General features: G+C 43.8%; 1 protein-coding gene across 2 annotated transcripts; it reads right to left on the reverse strand.

Moving 5' to 3' along the window:
* Positions 1 to 320: 320 nt before the first annotated feature.
* Positions 321 to 14,508, reverse strand: LOC123999596 (etoposide-induced protein 2.4 homolog). 2 transcript variants are annotated; one of them, XM_046305510.1, is made up of 11 exons: positions 14,356 to 14,508; positions 6,944 to 7,073; positions 6,108 to 6,253; positions 5,631 to 5,691; positions 5,423 to 5,489; positions 5,188 to 5,312; positions 3,211 to 3,330; positions 2,910 to 3,021; positions 2,691 to 2,802; positions 2,493 to 2,567; positions 321 to 2,367 (listed from the first exon to the last, which is right to left on the reverse strand). In XM_046305510.1, the coding sequence occupies exons 2-11, from the start codon at positions 6,983 to 6,985 to the stop codon at positions 2,202 to 2,204; spliced, it is 1,026 nt and encodes a 341-aa protein (XP_046161466.1). In that variant the 5' UTR covers positions 6,986 to 7,073; positions 14,356 to 14,508; the 3' UTR covers positions 321 to 2,201. The 2 variants fall into 2 exon arrangements, with proteins under 2 accessions (XP_046161466.1, XP_046161467.1); XM_046305511.1 differs by lacking the exon at positions 14,356 to 14,508 and adding an exon at positions 14,216 to 14,335.
* Between the last annotated feature and the right edge of the window lie 5,197 nt (positions 14,509 to 19,705).

Here is a 19,705-nt window from a genome sequence, read left to right on the forward strand (position 1 = left end):
CAAACTTACCAATTAAAAAATTGACTGACATGAAAACAACTGCTAATGCCCAACCAAATTTCTATATTGCAACTGGTGTATTCTACTATTTTTACTCTCAATAGTATGTTGATACCACAAAGGAGTTCCTAAAAAATGTAAATACAACTTTTTATTTATCATTTTTCTCTTGGTTTTGGCTGGGCCCCCTAAGCAACCACTTTTTTTCAATTGAGTGGAGCTGGCCCTGGGTGGGAAACATTGAGCAACAAAGCAGCTAACCATAGAATAACATTTGAGACTAAATAAATTGGGGTCAATCAAGATTACTTCCAAGTAGATGTAGTGTATACTGACCAATTTTATTTAGGCAATACTTTTACTCCAACCTCACAAATATCAATCTGCATACATAAACACTATGCTTCTTACAATTACTACATACCGTTTAAAAAACACTTCCCCTTCCCCCGCAACCCATGAGATTAATGACTAGGTGAAAGCTAGATGATGGTAATCCCCTTGGTGAGGTTTGGTTGAACATTAGAGCCAAGTGACATCATGTAAAACAAGAAGCCCCTACAGGCTGTTTGTATTTGCCACTGCTCATGGGGGAACATAAACACAGAGGGTTTCTCCCCTGTCTGTTACTTCAAGAGAAAATCTGTCAGAAGTTCAGCTCAGTGACATCTTCCTAGTTCCTACACTACAGTCCTTGGTGTGCAATTGATTTGAAGCAGAAGTAAATCAAACAGAGTAGTAAAGAAGTTTGGCAGTTTCATCTGATCTGACCCAGCAGCAGACAGACAGCTTCACCTGTCTGTCTAATGCTGCGTTTACACAGGCAGCCCAATTCTGATCTTTTTTCCACTAATTGGGCTTTCGACCAATCACATCAAATCTTTTTCAGAGATGGTCAAAATACCAATTAGTGAAAAAAATATCAGAATTGGGCTGCCTGTGTAAACGCAGTTTAATACACCCCTATAGAAAACCGCTTCCTTAAAACAGCCAACTTCACTTATCACCACACAACAACCAGTGATTTCATATTTTGATTTTTTTAGGTAAGGATACTCTTCCTTGGTAGTGTGAGGTTTAGATCAGGGCCTGTATCCACAAAGCGTTGCGGATCAGGAGTGCTGATCTAGCATCCGTTTGGACTTTTAGATCATAATGAATATAAGATTGTATGGACAGATCCTAGATCTGCGACACTTTGGCTGTGTTTACACAGGCAACCCAATTCTGATCTTTTTTCCACTAATTGGTATTTTGCAGCCTACATGGATACAGGCCCAGCTACCATGCTGAAAGCGTAAAAATTAAGATTCCTCTAAATAAAGCCCGTATAGGAATAAATAAAGTGTCCCTTTGTTTTCACCGCACAAGCTTATCCCTGGGGCAGAGGAGTAGCAGTGTCACCCTGGCTTTATAACGAAACAGCTATTCATGAACAAGACAGCATCCTATCAGGGTGAAAGGAATGTCACTTGCAACACAGAAAAAATTACACTTGTGCTTTACTTTTGAACATCGCACACGTCACCCCCTTCAATTGAAAAGCCGAACAGGCGTCTTTGGGTCACACATGTTTTCTACTGCTTGAGCTCCTGTTTCTCTTATAAAATATTATCTCAGAAATATTGTGGAGCTCCTGCACCAAAACAGTACCGTCACCAAAAATGAACACAGGCACGGCACGTATTTCAATCCAAGTCAATCATTGATAACATCAGTCCTGGCAAAAATGTAACCTTTTCCTTTTTCTCTTCCACATCCAGTGTTTTATACAAATCAGTCTGTGATCAGTCACTGGGTTATAAACAGATTAAACAAACAATAAGATAGCAAACATTGGAGTTGGAATTGAAAAGAGCAGAAAAAAACAATGTATATGACAGCTTGTGCTGTATTTAAAGCTCTCAAATGGCACATCATACATAAAAAGAACTATTAAACAAAATAAATGAGAAAAATATATAATAACCTGTGTGTTTGAGTGTGAGGGACAGGGCAGTCAAATCTCATTCGTCATTCACATTAAAAACACACCTTGCAGGTGCTCCAAAAGAATATGAAGGACTGTGGTAGAGTCATTAAAATTACATAAAACCCCCCTTTAACCAAACAAACATCATTCCTCTTCCTGTCCACAGAAAGAGTCAACTGCTCCTCCATTTGTTTACTAAGCAGTTGCTGAGCTGCTCCTTTGTCGCCCATCACTGGGAGGGTAGGGGTCTCTGGCGGCCAGGTGAGGCGTGGGGAGAGGGGGGCAGCTTCTCGGTGGAGGTGGACAAAGTCAAGGACGACTGTAGGTGGACCGTTTTGTGGAACAGCTTGTTGCTAATCAGCACAACCAGAGAGAAGAGGCGCAGCTGGAAGTGACTGTGTGGAAAAGACACGGGAGGAAAGAGTGAGTGAGCAGGGAAGAGGATTTCACTGGTTCTTTTTACACAAGTGAATCCATTTGATCACTGGTCATTGTTAGGCTTGCAGTGCACCATACTCACTATAACTTTGTTGGGGTCTTGGCCTCGTTAGCGCTGATGATGAACAGAGGAAACAGGATGGAGAATAGACAGCCACTAAAGCAGAAAAATATATAATTTGAGTGGATCATTCAAATGATTTGGTATATCAGAACTGAAAGTCTGCATATTGTAAGAGTCTCGTGTTTGGATTGAAAGAGGGGCTACAAGTGGCGTTACCTTATAATATATGAAGAGGGGAGAGCAGTCAATAGAGCCATGGGGAGACCAAAGCCAAAGTAGTAGGGCCAGTTCCTCTCAATGTTGGACAGCCGTTGGTGCATCTCAATGCCTTGGATGAAACGGTTACAAATGGGTTGAGATTCTGCTCAGTTCCTATTACCTAAAATGAGCAAAATACTTTGAGAAGAAAAACATCTGAGTAGAAAAGAGGCACACCATGGTTGAACCAGCGATACTCAAAGCAGTAGAGGGAGTAGAGCAAAGACATGTGAAGAAGGCTGACCATCTGTCCAATGGCATCGATGGGGAAGAGACTCACAAACATACCCTAGTGGACCACAACAAAGACAAGATGATGAGCTAATAGATTTACTATTAACTTCAACCAATGGATGTAATGAATTAGAGCTCTCAGCGTTGATCCCGAAGACCCCTGTATGTTTTAATTTCAATATAACCTTAGTGAACCCTTCTTTGTGAACTTGAAGACACATGGGAACGTCAATTGCTGTACTACCTGAATGAGGAAGAGGGCCTGGAGGAGGAGGTTGAAGAGCATGTCAGCGATAATCTTACTGACGCTGGGGAAGGGCTGGGCTTTCCGACCAGACACCTCAAATGCCAGGTCAGCTATGTCCTACAGCAGACAACCAGAGGGCATGTTAACCTCCTGTTTCACTGTGTGACATATGTTATCATCTCAAAATATCCTCGGGCAATAACAGTGTAAAAACACTGGAAGGGAATATAGATAGCATAGCAATAACACATTGGAAATCCGTTACTGCTGTGAGACAAAAAGGAAAGCATAGCCAAGCATTCATTCAACTGTATTAAAGCCACTACTCCATCGCCTGAACATTGCTGGAAAGCTATAAACATTGTCAACAGAGACCGCAATTGGTTTATGATAAAACTAAGGATATACAGTGCCTTGCAAAAGTATTCATCCCCCTTGGCGTTTTTCCTATTTTGTTGCATTACAACCTATAATTTAAATGGATATTTTATTTGGATTTCATGTAATGGACATACACAAAATAGTCCAAATTGGTGAAGTGAAAAAAATAAAAACTTGTTTAAAAAAAAATAGAAAATAAAAAACGGAAAATTGGTGCATGCATATGTATTCACCCCCTTTGCAATGAAGCCCCTAAATAAGATCTAGTGCAACCAATTACCTTTAGAAGTCACATAATCAATTATGTGCAATCTATGTGTCATTGTCTGTCACTTGATCTCAGTATATATGCACCTGTTCTGAAAGGCCCGAGAGTCTGCAACACCACTAAGCAAGCGGCACCATGAAGATCAAGGAGCTCTCCAAACAGTTCAGGGACAAAGTTGTGGAGAAGTACAGATAAGCGTTGGGTTATTAAAACATATCACAAACTTTGAACATCCCACAGAGCACCATTAAATCCATTATTAAAAAATAGAAAAAATATGGCACCGCAACACACCTGCCAAGAGAGGGCCACCCGCCAAAACTCACGGACCAGGCAAGGAGGGCATTAATCAGAGGCAACAATGAGACCAAAGATAACCCTGAAGGAGCTGCAAAGCTCCACAGCGGAGATGGGAGTATCTGTCCATAGGACCACTTTAAACCGTACACTTAACACAGCTGGGCTTTACGGACGAGTGGCCAGAAAAAAGCCGTTGCTTTTTGGCGAAACTTTTGGTGTTCGCCAAAAGGCATGTGGGAGACTCCCCAAACATATGGAAGAAGGTACTCTGGTCAGATGAGACTAAAATTGAGCTTTTTGGCCATCAAGGAAAACGCTATCTCTGGCACAAACCCAACACCTCTCATCACCCCGAGAACACCATCCCTACACTGAAGTATGGTGGTGGCAGCACCATGCTGTGGGGATGTTTTTCCATTGGCAGGGACTGGGAAACTGGTCAGAGTTGAAGGAATGATGGATGGCACTAAATACAGGGAAATTCTTGAGGGAAACCTGTTTCAGTCCTCCGGAGATTTGAGACGGACGGAGGTTCACCTTCCAGCAGGACAATGACCCTAAGCATGCTGCTAAAGCAACACTTTAAGGGGAAACATTTAATGTCAACTTGAAGGAGCTGGAGCAGTTCTTGAAGAATTGTCAAAAATCCCAGTGGCTAGATATGCCAAGCTTTTGAGACATACAGCTGCAAGTCTCTTGGGGTAATTGTTATGCACGCACAAGTTCAAGTTATTTTTTGTCTTATTTTTTGTTTCACAACAAATATTTTGCATCTTTAAATTTGTAGGCATGTTGTGTACATCAAATGATACAAACCCCAAAGAAATCTATTTTAATTACAGGTTGTAAGGCAACAAAATAGGAAAAATGCCAAAGTGGTGAATACTTTCGCAAGCCACTGTACGACTAGTGCTCTCCGGTGCCAACTGAGCAACAGTTGTCCTTGACCAGCTATATCCCACCCTTGTTACAACGACAACCACAAAACATCTACGTCATCACCTGTGTACTAACAGAGGCCTCACCTGGAACCAAATGGCGTTGACTATCTTGCTGAGCACAAACAGAGGGAGCACCCAGAGAGCACTGAACACGGAAGTCAATATGAACTCCAGCCAGGACCACACGTTACCATGGAGTGAAGGGTCACCTGTCAAGAAATGTCTCTTTGAGTGACAGGTTTTACCACTGTTGTTAACAAATCACTATGAAGCATGTGATAATGGAGTGAACCCACCCCATAGTTCCAGCCAGGCATACCGATAATTCTTGCTGTCAGAGTCTGCAGCAGTGGAATAAACACCCGATAGAAGAGGAACAGACTGAGCTGCAAAAACATTTGGAGGGATTACTAACATGAACAATGTTGGTGTAGTATTACTTCTCTGCCCCTCTCTTAGCAAAATCAGTATTTGCATGATATGCATTTTTCAAACAGTTTTAAAATATAGAAAAGTATATTTCTTACCCAAAACACTCCCCCATTCCACGCACAGCACTGAAAAATCCTACTGGCTAATTTGGGTTCACTGAAAGAGAGAGTATGACTACACATTATCACTCACCATTGTCATTAATAAGCACAAAAAAGGTATAGGCCTAAGCCTACTGTTCACACTGGACAGCACACAACGATCCATGTTAAAGTTTTTTAATATGAACCCGTCACAACTAGAAAGAGCATATCAGGTTAGATAGGGAGGAATGTTAAAAATACCCTTTTATGATTATGTATCAAATAGCTCCTCAGGCTGAGAGAGAAAACGCATATACCCTTTTTTATACCCACAATATCGTGCCAACCAAAACAGAAATGTGCTGTCTGATTTTTTTTCTTCTACACCACCCCTTCCAGCACGGTTCCAAAAACTGGGGGTTTTGAAACCAGTCCAGCTTGGCTCGGCAGTGTGAATAGGGTATTAAAGTCGTAATTGACAGTGTCTACCTCTCCTGTTTGCGTTCCTCACTCTGGGCCCGTCTCTGAGCCAGGGCCCCGCTGGCTCTCCTCTTTCGCTGCTCCTCCCTTTTCTGCTGGATGCGGGCATCCAACTTGGAGATAGTTCCGATCCCCAAAATGGAGTCCTTAATCCCCTGTAGGACACACAGAAAATTCAAAGTGAGACTGGGGTAAATGCCTTATGAAGAAAATCAACACAGCACATTCTTGTAATGTTGATCACTACACTGTATGTTAGACTTGGTATGTGTATACGTACATGGGTGGAAAAGTTCCTTTTAATACCAAAGCAGTGTTGCAAATACAAAATGTATCTTAATATCATTGAAGTCAGGTAACTTGTGCTTAAATTCACTTGCTTACCAAGTAGCACAGTTGAACTAAAAACACTTGAACTATACCAAAAAAACAAGGCTAATCTTTGTACTGCTTTTGTGGAGGAGATCTTCATCTGGAAGTAAGGTAATGAGGGTCAAGGTAAACAACAAGGGTAAACATTTGGTTAAGCCATTAAATGTAGGCTACTATGGTTTTGCCCGAAAGCAACGTTTGCGCTAAGGCAAATAAGAAAAAACACGAAAGAAAAAGCTTAAACTTTATTATAATGTTTAATTTGTCTAGTGTAAAAACATGTCTAATGGGCCGAGTGGATGGCATCAATTTAACTAGAACATAATTCCCAATGGATCTAAACAGAGCTTGCTAGTTGGTTCACCAGCTCATGATTCAGACTCATGATAGCTGTACCCTCCTTTAACTCCATGTGTAGGCCTATCACTTGTGTGTGGACAGACGGGGTGGGGTGTGTTGGGTTGCTGTCTGACCGTCGCAACATTACGGAGGAAGGCCCTGACACTGTCTGTCATCTCCAGACCAGCTGCAGATCCATCAACTGCAGGAGGGGGTGCTGGGGACCCGGTCAACTCTCATTGCACGGAGGGCACACCTAGCAACCTGTGACATCACACCACACAGGAGAACAGTTACGGAGAGCAGCAGGTTCACTTTGCTCCAAGTCTCATGTTAAAGAGCATGTTATTCAGCCTCTATTTAGGGAAGTTTTTATTAATGGCAAGGAGGAGCACACCAAGCAACCAGTGACATCACCAGTCACATCACACAGTTAAATATTTAGAGCAGGGCTCTCCAACCCTTATGCTGCGTTCTGGACAACTGGGAACTCTGAAATCTCGGACTTCCGACTTCAGTGCATTCAAGACAACCTAGAAACATACAAAGATGTATGTTCCTGGAAGACAACTGGGAACTCAAGGGGAAAAAATGACCTTCGACTGGGGAAAATAGTTTTGAACAGTTATTCAACTAAGAAACTCAGGCATCTTTCTAGAGCTCCTACTTTCCGACTTGAAGATCACCGCAGTCATGATTTTACCTATTTTTTTTCATTTATTTTGTCCAGACACAGCAGGGGTTCAAACTGAAGAAACCAGTTCCTACATTTGAATATAGAAATGTATTCTATCAAACAAAACTATGCTACATTTTATCTCTGGGACCCTCAGGATGACAAATTAGAGCAAGATTACTGAATGTAAGTACTAGAGGTCGACCGATTAATCGGAATGGCCGACTTAATTAGGGCCGAACAATCGGAAATCGGTATTTGTGGGCGCCGATGTGCCGACTGTTTTTATTTTTTAATACCTTTATTTAACTAGGCAAGTCAGTTAAAAACACATTCTTATTTTCAATGAACAAATACCATGCTATTGTTTGAGAGTGCACAACAAGAAACTTATCATGGCAACTGGTTTGATACATTCACCTCTGAAGTTAATAATGTACTTAGAGGTCGGCCGATTATGATTTTTCAACGCCGATACCAATTATTGGAGGACCAAAAAAGCCAAAACCGATTAATCGGACGATTAAAAAAATATATTTGTAATAACGACAATTACAACAATACTGAATGAACACTTATTTTAACTTAATATAATAAATCAATAAAATCAATTTAGCCTCAAGTAAATAATGAAACATGTTCAATTTGGTTTAATTAATGCAAAAACAAAGGGTTGGAGAAGAAAGTAAAAGTGCAATATGTGCTATGTAAGAAAGCTAATGTTTCAGTTCCTTGCTCAGAACATATGAGAACATATGAAAGCTGGTGGTTCCTTTTAACATGAGTCTTCAATATTCCCAGGTAAGAAGTTTTAGATTGAAGTTCTGAATTATAGGACTATTCCCCTCTATACCATTTGTATTTCATTAACCTTTGACTATTGGATGTTCTTATAGGCACTTTAGTATTGCCTGTGTAACAGTATAGCTTCCGTCCCTCTCCTCGCTCCTCCCTGGGCTCGAACCAGCAACAACAGCAGCCACCATCGAAGCAGCGTTACCCAAGCAGAGTAAGGGGAACAACTACTAGAAGGCTCAGAGCGAGTGACGTTTGGAACGCTATTAGCGCGCGCTAACTAGCTAGCCATTTCACTTCGGTTACACCAGCCTCATCTCGGGAGTTGATAGGCTTGAAGTCATAAACAGCACAATGCTTGAGGCACAACGAAGAGCTGCTGGCAAAATGCACGAAAGTGCTGTTTGAATGATTGTTTATGCGCCTGCTTCTGCCTACCACCACTCAGTCAGATACTTAGATACTTGTATGCTCAGTCAGATTATATGCAACGCAGGACACGCTAGATAATATCTAGTAATATCATCAACCATGTGTAATTAACTAGTGTTTATGATCAAATATTTTTTACAAGATAAGTTTAATGCTAGCTAGAAACTTACCTTACTGCATTCGTGTAACAAGCAGTCTCCTTGTGGAGTGCAACGAGAGAGGCAGGTTGTTATTGCGTTGGACTAGTTAACTGTAAGGTTGCAAGATTGAATCCCCCGAGCTGACAAGGTGAAAATCTGTCCTTCTGCCCCTGAACAAGGCAGTTAAACCACCGTTCCTAGGCCGTCATTGAAAATAAGAATGTGCTCGTAACTGACTTGCCCATTTAAATAATAATAATATCTTTAAAAATATAAATATATATTTTTAAATCGGCGGCCATTCCGATGAATCGGTCGACCTCTAGTCCAAACACACCAAGACAGTTGTGAGGAGGGCACGATAACACCTTTTCCCCCTCAGGAGACTGAAAAGATTTGGCATGAGTCCCCAGATCCTCAAAAACGTATACAGCTGCACCACAGAGCATCCTGACCAGTTGGCATCACCACCTGGCATAGCAACTGCTCAGTATCTGATCGTCAGGAGCTACAGAGGGTAGCGTGTACAGCCCATCACTGGGGCCAAGCTTCTTGCCATCCAGGACCTATATACTATGCGGTGTCAGAGGCAAGCCCAAAAAATGGTCAAAGACTCCAGTCACCCAAGTCATAGACTGTTCCCTCTGCTACCACACAGCAAGCGGTACTGGAGCGCCAAGTCCAGGACCAAAAGGCTCCTTAACAGCTTCTACCCCCAAGCCATAAGACTGCTTAACAATTCATCAAATGGCCACCCGGACTATTTACATTGACACCACCCCTCTATTTATTTTTACACTACTGCTACTGGCTGTTTATGGCAAATGGAGCATCACGTTAGCCTGTTACAATCTGCTAGTTATCCAACCCTGTTCCTGGAGAGGTACCCTCCAATCCATTTACATTTACATTTACATTTAAGTCATTTAGCAGACGCTCTTATCCAGAGCGACTTACAAATTGGTGCATTCACCTTATGACATCCAGTGGAACAACCACTTTACAATAGTGCATCTAAATATTTTAAGGGGGGAGGGGGTGAGAAGGATTACTTTATCCTATCCTAGGTATTCCTTAAAGAGGTGGGGTTTCAGGTGTCTCCGGAAGGTGGTGATTGACTCCGCTGTCCTGGCGTCGTGAGGGAGTTTGTTCCACCATTGGGGAGCCAGAGCAGCGAACAGTTTTGACTGAGCTGAGCGGGAACTGTACTTCCTCAGTGGTAGGGAGGCGAGCAGGCCAGAGGTGGATGAACGCAGTGCCCTTATTTGGGTGTAGGGCCTGATCAGAGCCTGGAGGTACTGAGGTGCCGTTCCCCTCACAGCTCCGTAGGCAAGCACCATGGTCTTGTAGCGGATGCGAGCTTCAACTGGAAGCCAGTGGAGAGAGCGGAGGAGCGGGGTGACGTGAGAGAACTTGGGAAGGTTGAACACTAGACGGGCTGCGGCGTTCTGGATGAGTTGTAGGGGTTTAATGGCACAGGCAGGGAGCCCAGCCAACAGCGAGTTGCAGTAATCCAGACGGGAGATGACAAGTGCCTGGATTAGGACCTGCGCCGCTTCCTGTGTGAGGCAGGGTCGTACTCTGCGGATGTTGTAGAGCATGAACCTACAGGAACGGGCCACCGCCTTGATGTTAGTTGAGAACGACAGTTTGTTGTCCAGGATCACGCCAAGGTTCTTAGCGCTCTGGGAGGAGGACACAATGGAGTTGTCAACCGTGATGGCGAGATCATGGAACGGGCAGTCCTTCCCGGGAGGAAGAGCAGCTCCGTCTTGCCGAAGTTCAGCTTGAGGTGGTGATCCGTCATCCACACTGATATGTCTGCCAGACATGCAGAGATGCGATTCGCCACCTGGTCATCAGAAGGGGGAAAGGAGAAGATTAATTGTGTGTCGTCTGCATAGCAATGATAGGAGAGACCATGTGAGGTTATGACAGAGCCAAGTGACTTGGTGTATAGTGAGAATAGGAGAGGGCCTAGAACAGAGCCCTGGGGACACCAGTGGTGAGAGCGCGTGGTGAGGAGACAGATTCTCGCCACGCCACCTGGTAGGAGCGACCTGTCAGGTAGGACGCAATATTTAATCAAGCGTGGGCCGCGCCGGAGATGCCCAACTCGGAGAGGGTGGAGAGGAGAATCTGATGGTTCACAGTATCGAAGGCAGCCGATAGGTCTAGAAGGATGAGAGCAGAGGAGAGAGAGTTAGCTTTAGCGGTGCGGAGCGCCTCCGTGATACAGAGAAGAGCAGTCTCAGTTGAATGACTAGTCTTGAAACCTGACTGATTTGGATCAAGAAGGTCATTCTGAGAGAGATAGCGGGAGAGCTGACCAAGGACGGCACGTTCAAGAGTTTTGGAGAGAAAAGAAAGAAGGGATACTGGTCTGTAGTTGTTGACATCGGAGGGATCGAGTGTAGGTTTTTTCAGAAGGGGTGCAACTCTCGCTCTCTTGAAGACGGAATGGACGTAGCCAGCGGTCAGGGATAAGTTGATGAGCGAGGTGAGGTAAGGGAGAAGGTCTCCGGAAATGGTCTGGAGAAGAGAGGAGGGGATAGGGTCGAGCGGGCAGGTTGTTCGGGAGGCCGGCCGTCACAAGACGCGAGATTTCATCTGGAGAGAGAGGGGAGAAAGAGGTCAGAGCACAGGGTAGGGCAGTGTGAGCAGAACCAGCGGTGTTGTTTGACTTAGCAAACGAGGATCGGATGTCGTCGATCTTCTTTTCAAAATGGTTGACGAAGTCATCTGCAGAGAGGGAGGAGGGGGGGGAGGGGGAGGAGGATTCAGGAGGGAGGAGAATGTGGCAAAGAGCTTCCTAGGGTTAGAGGCAGATGCTTGGAATTTAGAGTGGTAGAAAGTGGCTTTAGCAGCAGAGACAGAGGAGGAAAATGTAGAGAGGAGGGAGTGAAAGGATGCCAGGTCCGCAGGGAGGCGAGTTTTCCTCCATTTCCGCTCGGCCTTCCGGAGCCCTGTTCTGTGAGCTCGCATTGAGTCGTCAAGCCACGGAGCGGGAGGGGAGGACCGAGCCGGCCTGGAAGATAGGGGACATAGAGAGTCAAAGGATGCAGAAAGGGAGGAGAGGAGGGTTGAGGAGGCAGAATCAAGAGATAGGTTGGAGAAGGTTTGAGCAGAGGGAAGAGATGATAGGATGGAAGAGGAGAGAGTAGCGGGGGAGAGAGAGCGAAGGTTGGGACGGCGCGATACCATCCGAGTAGGGGCAGTGTGGGAAGTGTTGGATGAGAGCGAGAGGGAAAAGGATACAAGGTAGTGGTCGGAGACTTGGAGGGGAGTTGCAATGAGGTTAGTGGAAGAACAGCATCTAGTAAAGATGAGGTCGAGCGTATTGCCTGCCTTGTGAGTAGGGGGAAGGTGAGAGGGTGAGGTCAAAAGAGGAGAGGAGTGGAAAGAAGGAGGCAGAGAGGAATGAGTCAAAGGTAGACGTGGGGAGGTTAAAGTCGCCCAGAACTGTGAGAGGTGAGCCGTCCTCAGGAAAGGAGCTTATCAAGGCATCAAGCTCATTGATGAACTCTCCGAGGGGACCTGGAGGGCGATAAATGATAAGGATGTTAAGCTTGAAAGGGCTGGTAACTGTGACAGCATGAAATTCAAAGGAGGCGATAGACAGATGGGTAAGGGGAGAAAGAGAGAATGACCACATGGGAGAGATAAGGATCCCTATGCCACCACCCCGCTGACCAGAAGCTCTCGGGGTGTGCGAGAACACGTGGGCGGACGAAGAGAGAGCAGTAGGAGTAGCAGTGTTATCTGTGGTGATCCATGTTTCTGTCAGTGCCAAGAAGTCGAGGGACTGGAGGGAGGCATAGGCTGAGATGAACTCTGCCTTGTTGGCTGCAGATCGGCAGTTCCAGAGGCTACCGGAGACCTGGAACTCCACGTGGGTCGTGCGCGCTGGGACCACCAGATTAGGGTGGCAGCGGCCACGCGGTGTGGAGCGTTTGTATGGTCTGTGCAGAGAGGAGAGAACAGGGATAGACAGACACATAGTTGACAGGCTACAGAAGAGGCTACGCTAATGCAAGGAGATTGGAATGACAAGTGGACTACACGTCTCGAATGTTCAGAAAGTTAAGCTTACGTAGCAAGAATCTTATTGACTAAAATTATTAAAAATGATACAGTACTGCTGAAGTAGGCTAGCTGGCAGTGGCTGCGTTGTTGACTTTGTAGGCTAGCTGACAGTGGCTGCGTTGTTGACACTACACTAATCAAGTCGTTCCGTTGAGTGTAGTAGTTTCTACAGTGCTGCTATTCGGGGGCTAGCTGGCTAGCTAGCACTGTTGATTACGTTATGTTGCGTTAAAAGAACGACAATAGCTGGCTAGCTAACCTAGAAAATCGCTCTAATCAATCCAATCCCAGTTGTAACTAACCTGAGTCAGTTTATCAACCAGCTAATTATTAGAATCAGGCACGCTATATAAAATAGGGTTGGAGTGAAAAACTACTGGACAGTAGCTCTCCAAGAACATGGTTGGAGAGCCCTGATTTAAAGAGCATCAGGTTTGTTTTGCTCATAACATTAATGTTAGAAAGAGCATGCCATTGTATATGGCCTATACTATTATTCAAACAATTTTCTAAAATGGTTATAGCATATTTCTGAACAAGTATAGATCTATCACTCTCACTTTGCAGCTAACAACATCTATATGCAAGCCCAAAATCCATGCCACATTTGAGCATGTGGACACCTCATGTACAGGCCTAGATCGAGGGACTTAGTGTCTGCAAATCCCTTGTTCACTTTAGCTGTTAAAAGGTTTCAGGTTAATGTAACATACACAACTACAGTGGAATGCCTTTCTTGCAAACTCAAAACCCAACAATGTAATACTAGAAAAAAAGAAAAAAAAAGTTAAGCAAGCATACTATATACAGGGTCAGTTCCAATACCATATTTACAATGTGCAGGGATACTGGAGTGATGGAGGTAGATATGTATAGGGGTAAGTTGACTAGGCAACAGGATATATGATAAACAGGGTAGCCCGAACATGTATGTGAGTGTGTGTGTAGAGTCAGTAGAAATGTATGTGCATGGCATTCTTATGTTGAATAGCCAGTTACATTATCAAGTGATGTTAGAGACACCGTTATCTAGCTAACTAGCCAGCCATCTGTTAGCCAGTTATGATTGAAACGTTGTTTTGCCTCAATTCTAGGAACCCCAAGGGTCCCTGTGTCTAGGGGCAGACAACACTGAAACGTTAGCTAGCTGCAATAACATTATACAACCAACTGTTGTTAATTACATACCTAGCTACTTGCAAAAACGTTAGTACACAGACGTTCAGTAGTAACATTAGCTAGCTACATTAGGTGTCAAAACAAACAATTATAGCTACCTAGGCAAATCGTTCAAATGCAAAAGGTGCAAGCTAACATGACCGGCAACTGTCTCGCTAGCTAACAACGACTTTACATGATTTAGCTAATTGAATCAAAAACAAGCCAGATAATCGATTATTTAGTCAACATGGCCTACCTCATACGACAGCTTCACTTAAATAATCTCTTCACCTCTTTTTTTTCTGCAACAACAAACCAAACCCTGCCTCGTAACTTGTGTAATGCGCAAACTCCAACCTAACGGATTGTGGGAGATGTAGTGTGGTGTCTGGGACGGCTGAAAGTTGTGTCATCTGCTTGCTCTTTTGGGGTTATGCCCTAAGGAAGCACCCGTGACAACTATTTGTTGTAAAGGGTTTTGTAAAGACAATTTTCCAGTGAATCATCACTCATGGATTTCATACAATTAAACATTTACATTTTACATTTAAGTCATTTAGCAGTTAAACACTGTAGTAGACCAACATATACTAAAAACATAGGACCAACACTTGTGTTTCTATGTTTCATGAGTTGAAATTAAAGATCAGACATTTTCCATCTGCACAAAAAGCATATTTCTCAAAAATGTTGTACACAAGGTTGTTTACATCCCTGTTAGTGAGCATTTCTCCTTTGCCAAGATAATCAATTCACTTAACAGATGGCATATTAAGAAAATGATTAAACAGCATGATCATTACACAGGTGTATCTTGTGCTGGGGACAATAAAATGCCATTCTAAAATGTGTTGTTTTGTCACACATCAAAATGCCACAAATTTCTCAAGTTTTGAGGGAGGGGTGGGAAGTGGACATCGCAGGTCCCTGAAAGATTGCGGAACTGGATGCTGAGTTTGAATTAAGCAGCGCATCGAGTAAATTTGGTGAAGACGAATGTTCTGAATGGACAACAGTAGTATAAAAAACTGGAACAAAAAGGAAATTGTCAAACCTTTTATTAAAGGATACATGTGTAAATGATAATGAATTGCTTCTTGTTGGGATGCGTTTGTTGAGTAAGGATGCATATTTGGGAAACCCGTTTGAGGTGTTGAAAATGGTGAAGTATGCACTTGGAAAAGTGGTCTGTCAGAGTGACCCGGAGTGGCCTTATTTTGATTCTTTGTATTTCTGAAGAGCAAATACCTACACATGTGAAGCTTGGTTATGTAAGATACGCCGTAAGAGCTTTCGTCCCCAAACCACTGCAGTGTAAGAATTGTAAAGGATTTGGCCATGTTTCAAGTGTTTGCAGACGAACAGAGTATACTGAAGAACGGTATACTGAAGAACAGTATACTGAAGAACGGTAAGGGTGAAGGAAATTGAGGTGGCAAATGTTAGAGTGGGTAATCGAATCTCCTATAAGGAGGCGATTAAAATAATTGAGAAAACAAGTGTTGCTCTTGAAGATATGGTAGTGGATACACCACAGCCTGTAGTAAATGTTTTCTGCCAGACAGCAAACCTGTGTTAAAAAGGTGGATTTTGTTGTGTTCATTGCCACAGGTATAAACTGTTCAGCACAAGTCTAAAAGAAGTGGAAAAAAACTGGACATTATTCTGGCTGCGGCATAAACGTTTTGGGACTCAAAGATTTTACATCTGAAGACTTGCAAGGGGTACTGGAGCCGGAAGACCCGCCCTCCCAGGTTCTCCTTGAACCTGTGTAGGGATCTGATTTTTTTTTTTTTACAGAAATGTTGTTTGATTTATTTAATTTATAAATGTTTTGGTAGTTTTTTGGTAGTTCAGTTTTTGGGGGGGAATCCTGTTTCCATCCCGCAAAGTAGGTGGACATTAAATTGTGTGATTGCCAATATACCATAGATGTCACAGAATTCTAGAAGTGGTGGGTGTAGAGTCAGGCGCAGAGAGCAATACTTCCAATGGATGCGTTTATTTCGCTTGGTCTAGCCAACAATCAGGCAATGACCATAAATCAGGTATGTCTCCAAAAACCAGGAAATAGCATACAACAAATTATGTAGGAGAAAACAACTTCACCACTGACAGTAGGAATAAGACAGCACAAAAGCAGACAGGCACTGGAAGTTGAAATAGACCATTGATGAACCAAAAAAAGCAACAGGTGAAAACGATAAATACAAAACCAACAGAAAAGAAAAAGGGATCGGTGGCAGCTAGTAGACCGGTGATTTTTGAGTGGCCTTATATTGTCCCCAGCACAAGGTGCATTTGTGTAATGACCATGCTGTTTAATCAGCTTCTTGAAATGCCACACCTGTCAGGTGGATGGATTATCTTGGCAAAGGAGAAATGCTCACTAACAGGGATGTAAACAGATTTGTTCCCCAAATTTGAGAAAAATAAGCTTTGTGAGTTTGGAAAATTTCTGGGATCTTATTTCAGCTCATGAAACATGGGACCAAAACTTTACATTTATTTTTGTTCAGTGTATATATAGCCTACACTTTCTCATTTGGAACTTCTAATGGGGTTGGATATTTGGTTTCAGTGACAATGACCATAAAAGCAGATGATCACCAATTTGACAGCTCCAACTCAGTTACATCTCAGACTGCCTAAACAAAATCAATGATAAGCTATGTGTTTATTGATTAACGTGGGTTACCACTGAACCTGGCCTTAAAATGTGCAAAGTGGTAGTGCTTAAGTGCTTAACAAAAGTTGCATGCATTTTTATCATCCACATCATCAATTATTCATGTTTCCACTTACGCCATGGGGTTGTGGGAGGTGGAATGTGCTATTTCTTCACATTCATGACCAAGCCCTTCTCCCCCAATTGCTCAGTTTGTCCGGGCGGTCAGGTCTAGGAAGAGTCTCTTGGTGGTCCCAAACTTCTTCCATTTAAAAATGATGGATGCCACTGTGGGACCTTATATAGACAGGTGTGTGCCTTTCCAAACCATGTCCAATCAATTTAATTTACCACAGATGGACTCCAATGAAGTTGTAGAAACAGCTCAAAGATAATCAATGCACCTGAGCTCAATTTCGAGTCTAATAGCAAAGGGTCTGAATACTCATTTAAATAAGGTATTTCAGATTTTTTAAATTACATTTTCCAAAATATCTAAACCTGTTTTTGCTTTGTCATTATGGGGTATTGTGTGTTTATTTTTATTTATTTTATTTCACCTTTATTTAACCAGGTAGGCAAGTTGAGAACAAGTTCTCATTTACAATTGCGACCTGGCCAAGATAAAGCAAAGCAGTTCGACACATACAACGACTCAGAGTTACACATGGAGTAAAACAAACATACAGTCAATAATACAGTAGAAACAAGTCTATATACGATGTGAGCAAATGAGGTGAGATAAGGGAGGTAAAGGCAAAAAAAAGGCCATGGTGGCAAAGTAAATACAATATAGCAAGTAAAACACTGGAATGGTAGATTTGCAGTGGAAGTGTCATGTTTTGTCATTGATTATCATGTCTTGTCCCTGTGCTTCCCTTCTATTTGTTTCCCTCTGCTGGTCTTATTAGTTTTTTTCCCTCTTTCTATCCCTCTCTCTTCCCCTCCCTCTCTCGCTCTCTCGCTCTCTCTCTCTATCGTTCCGTTCCTGCTCCCAGCTGTTCCTCATTCTCCTAACTACCTCATTTACTCTTTCACACCTGTCCCCTATTTTGCCCTCTGATTAGTCCCTATTTCTCCCTCTGTTTTCCGCTTCTGTCCTTGTCGGATCCTTGTTTGATGTTTGCTGTTCTGTGTCCTTGTTCCGTCCTGTCGTGTTTTTGCCTTCTTCAGATGCTGCGTGTGAGCAGGTGTCTATGTCAGCTACGGCCTGTGCCTTCCCGAAGCGACCTGCAGTCTGTGGTCGCGTCTCCAGTCGTTCCTCTCTACTGACGAGAGGATTTCAGTTTTCCTGTTTGTATTTTCCTGAGATAATTTCCAGGATTATCGTTTTTGTTAAAGACTGGAATAAAGACTCTGTTTCTGTTAAGTCGCTTTTGGGTCCTCATTCACCAGCATAACAGAAGGATCCGACCAAGAATGGACCCAGCTACTACGGATTCTCGCAACACTGCCGTCGAGATCCAGGGAGCAATGCTCGGCAGACACGAGCAGGAATTGTCTGCTGCTCGTCATGCCGTTGAGACCCTGGCCGCTCAGGTCTCTGACCTCTCAGGACAGTTTCAGAGTCTTCGTCTCGTGCCACCAGCTACTTCCTGGTCTTCCGAGTCTCCGGAACCTAGGGTTAATAACCCACCATGTTACTCTGGGCAGCCCACTGAGTGCCGCTCCTTTCTCACCCAGTGTGATATTGTGTTCTCTCTCCAGCCCAACACATACTCAAGAGAGAGAGCTCGGATCGCCTACGTCATATCACTCCTTACTGGTCGGGCTCGGGAGTGGGGCACAGCTATCTGGGAGGCAAGGGCTGAGTGTACTATCGATTATCAGAACTTTAAAGAGGAGATGATACAGGTTTTTGATCGTTCAGTTTTTGGGAAGGAGGCTTCCAGGGCCCTGGCTTCCCTATGTCAAGGTGATCGATCCATAACGGATTACTCTATAGAGTTTCGCACTCTTGCTGCGTCCAGTGACTGGAACGAGCCGGCGTTGCTCGCTCGTTTTCTGGAGGGACTCCACGCTGAGGTTAAAGATGAGATTCTCTCCCGGGAGGTTCCTTCCAGCGTGGACTCTTTGATTGCACTCGCCATCCGCATAGAACGACGGGTAGATCTTCGTCACCGAGCTCGTGGAAGAGAGCTCGCGTTAACGGTGTTCCCCCTCTCCGCATCTCAACCATCTCCTCCCACCGGCTCAGAGACTGAGCCCATGCAGCTGGGAGGTATTCGCATCTCGACTAAGGAGAGGGAATGGACAATCACCAACTGCCTTTGCCTCTATTGCGGTTCTGCTGGACATTTTGTCATTTCATGTCCAGTAAAAGCCAGAGCTCATCAGTAAGCGGAGGGCTACTGGTGAGCGCTACTACTCAGGTCTCTCCATCAAGATCCTGTACTACCTTGTCGGTCCATCTACGCTGGACTGGTTCGGCTGCTTCCTGCAGTGCCTTGATAGACTCTGGGGCTGAGGGTTGTTTTATGGACGAAGCATGGGCTCGGAAACATGACATTCCTCTCAGACAGTTAGGGAAGCCCACGCCCATGTTCGCCTTAGATGGTAGTCTTCTCCCCAGTATCAGATGTGAGACACTACCTTTAACCCTCACAGTATCTGGTAACCACAGTGAGACTATTTCCTTTTTGATTTTTCGTTCACCTTTTACACCTGTTGTTTTGGGTCATCCCTGGCTAGTATGTCATAAGCCTTCTATTAATTGGTCTAGTAATTCTATCCTATCCTGGAACGTTTCTTGTCATGTGAAGTGTTTAATGTCTGCTATCCCTCCTGTTTCTTCTGTCCCCTCTTCTCAGGAGGAACCTGGTGATTTGACAGGAGTGCCGGAGGAATATCATGATCTGCGCACGGTCTTCAGTCGGTCCAGAGCCAACTCCCTTCCTCCTCACCGGTCGTATGATTGTTGTATTGATCTCCTTCCGGG

This window comes from Oncorhynchus gorbuscha, linkage group LG16, assembly GCF_021184085.1.
Source record: "Oncorhynchus gorbuscha isolate QuinsamMale2020 ecotype Even-year linkage group LG16, OgorEven_v1.0, whole genome shotgun sequence".
In the NCBI taxonomy this organism is placed as follows: Eukaryota; Metazoa; Chordata; class Actinopteri; order Salmoniformes; family Salmonidae; genus Oncorhynchus; species Oncorhynchus gorbuscha.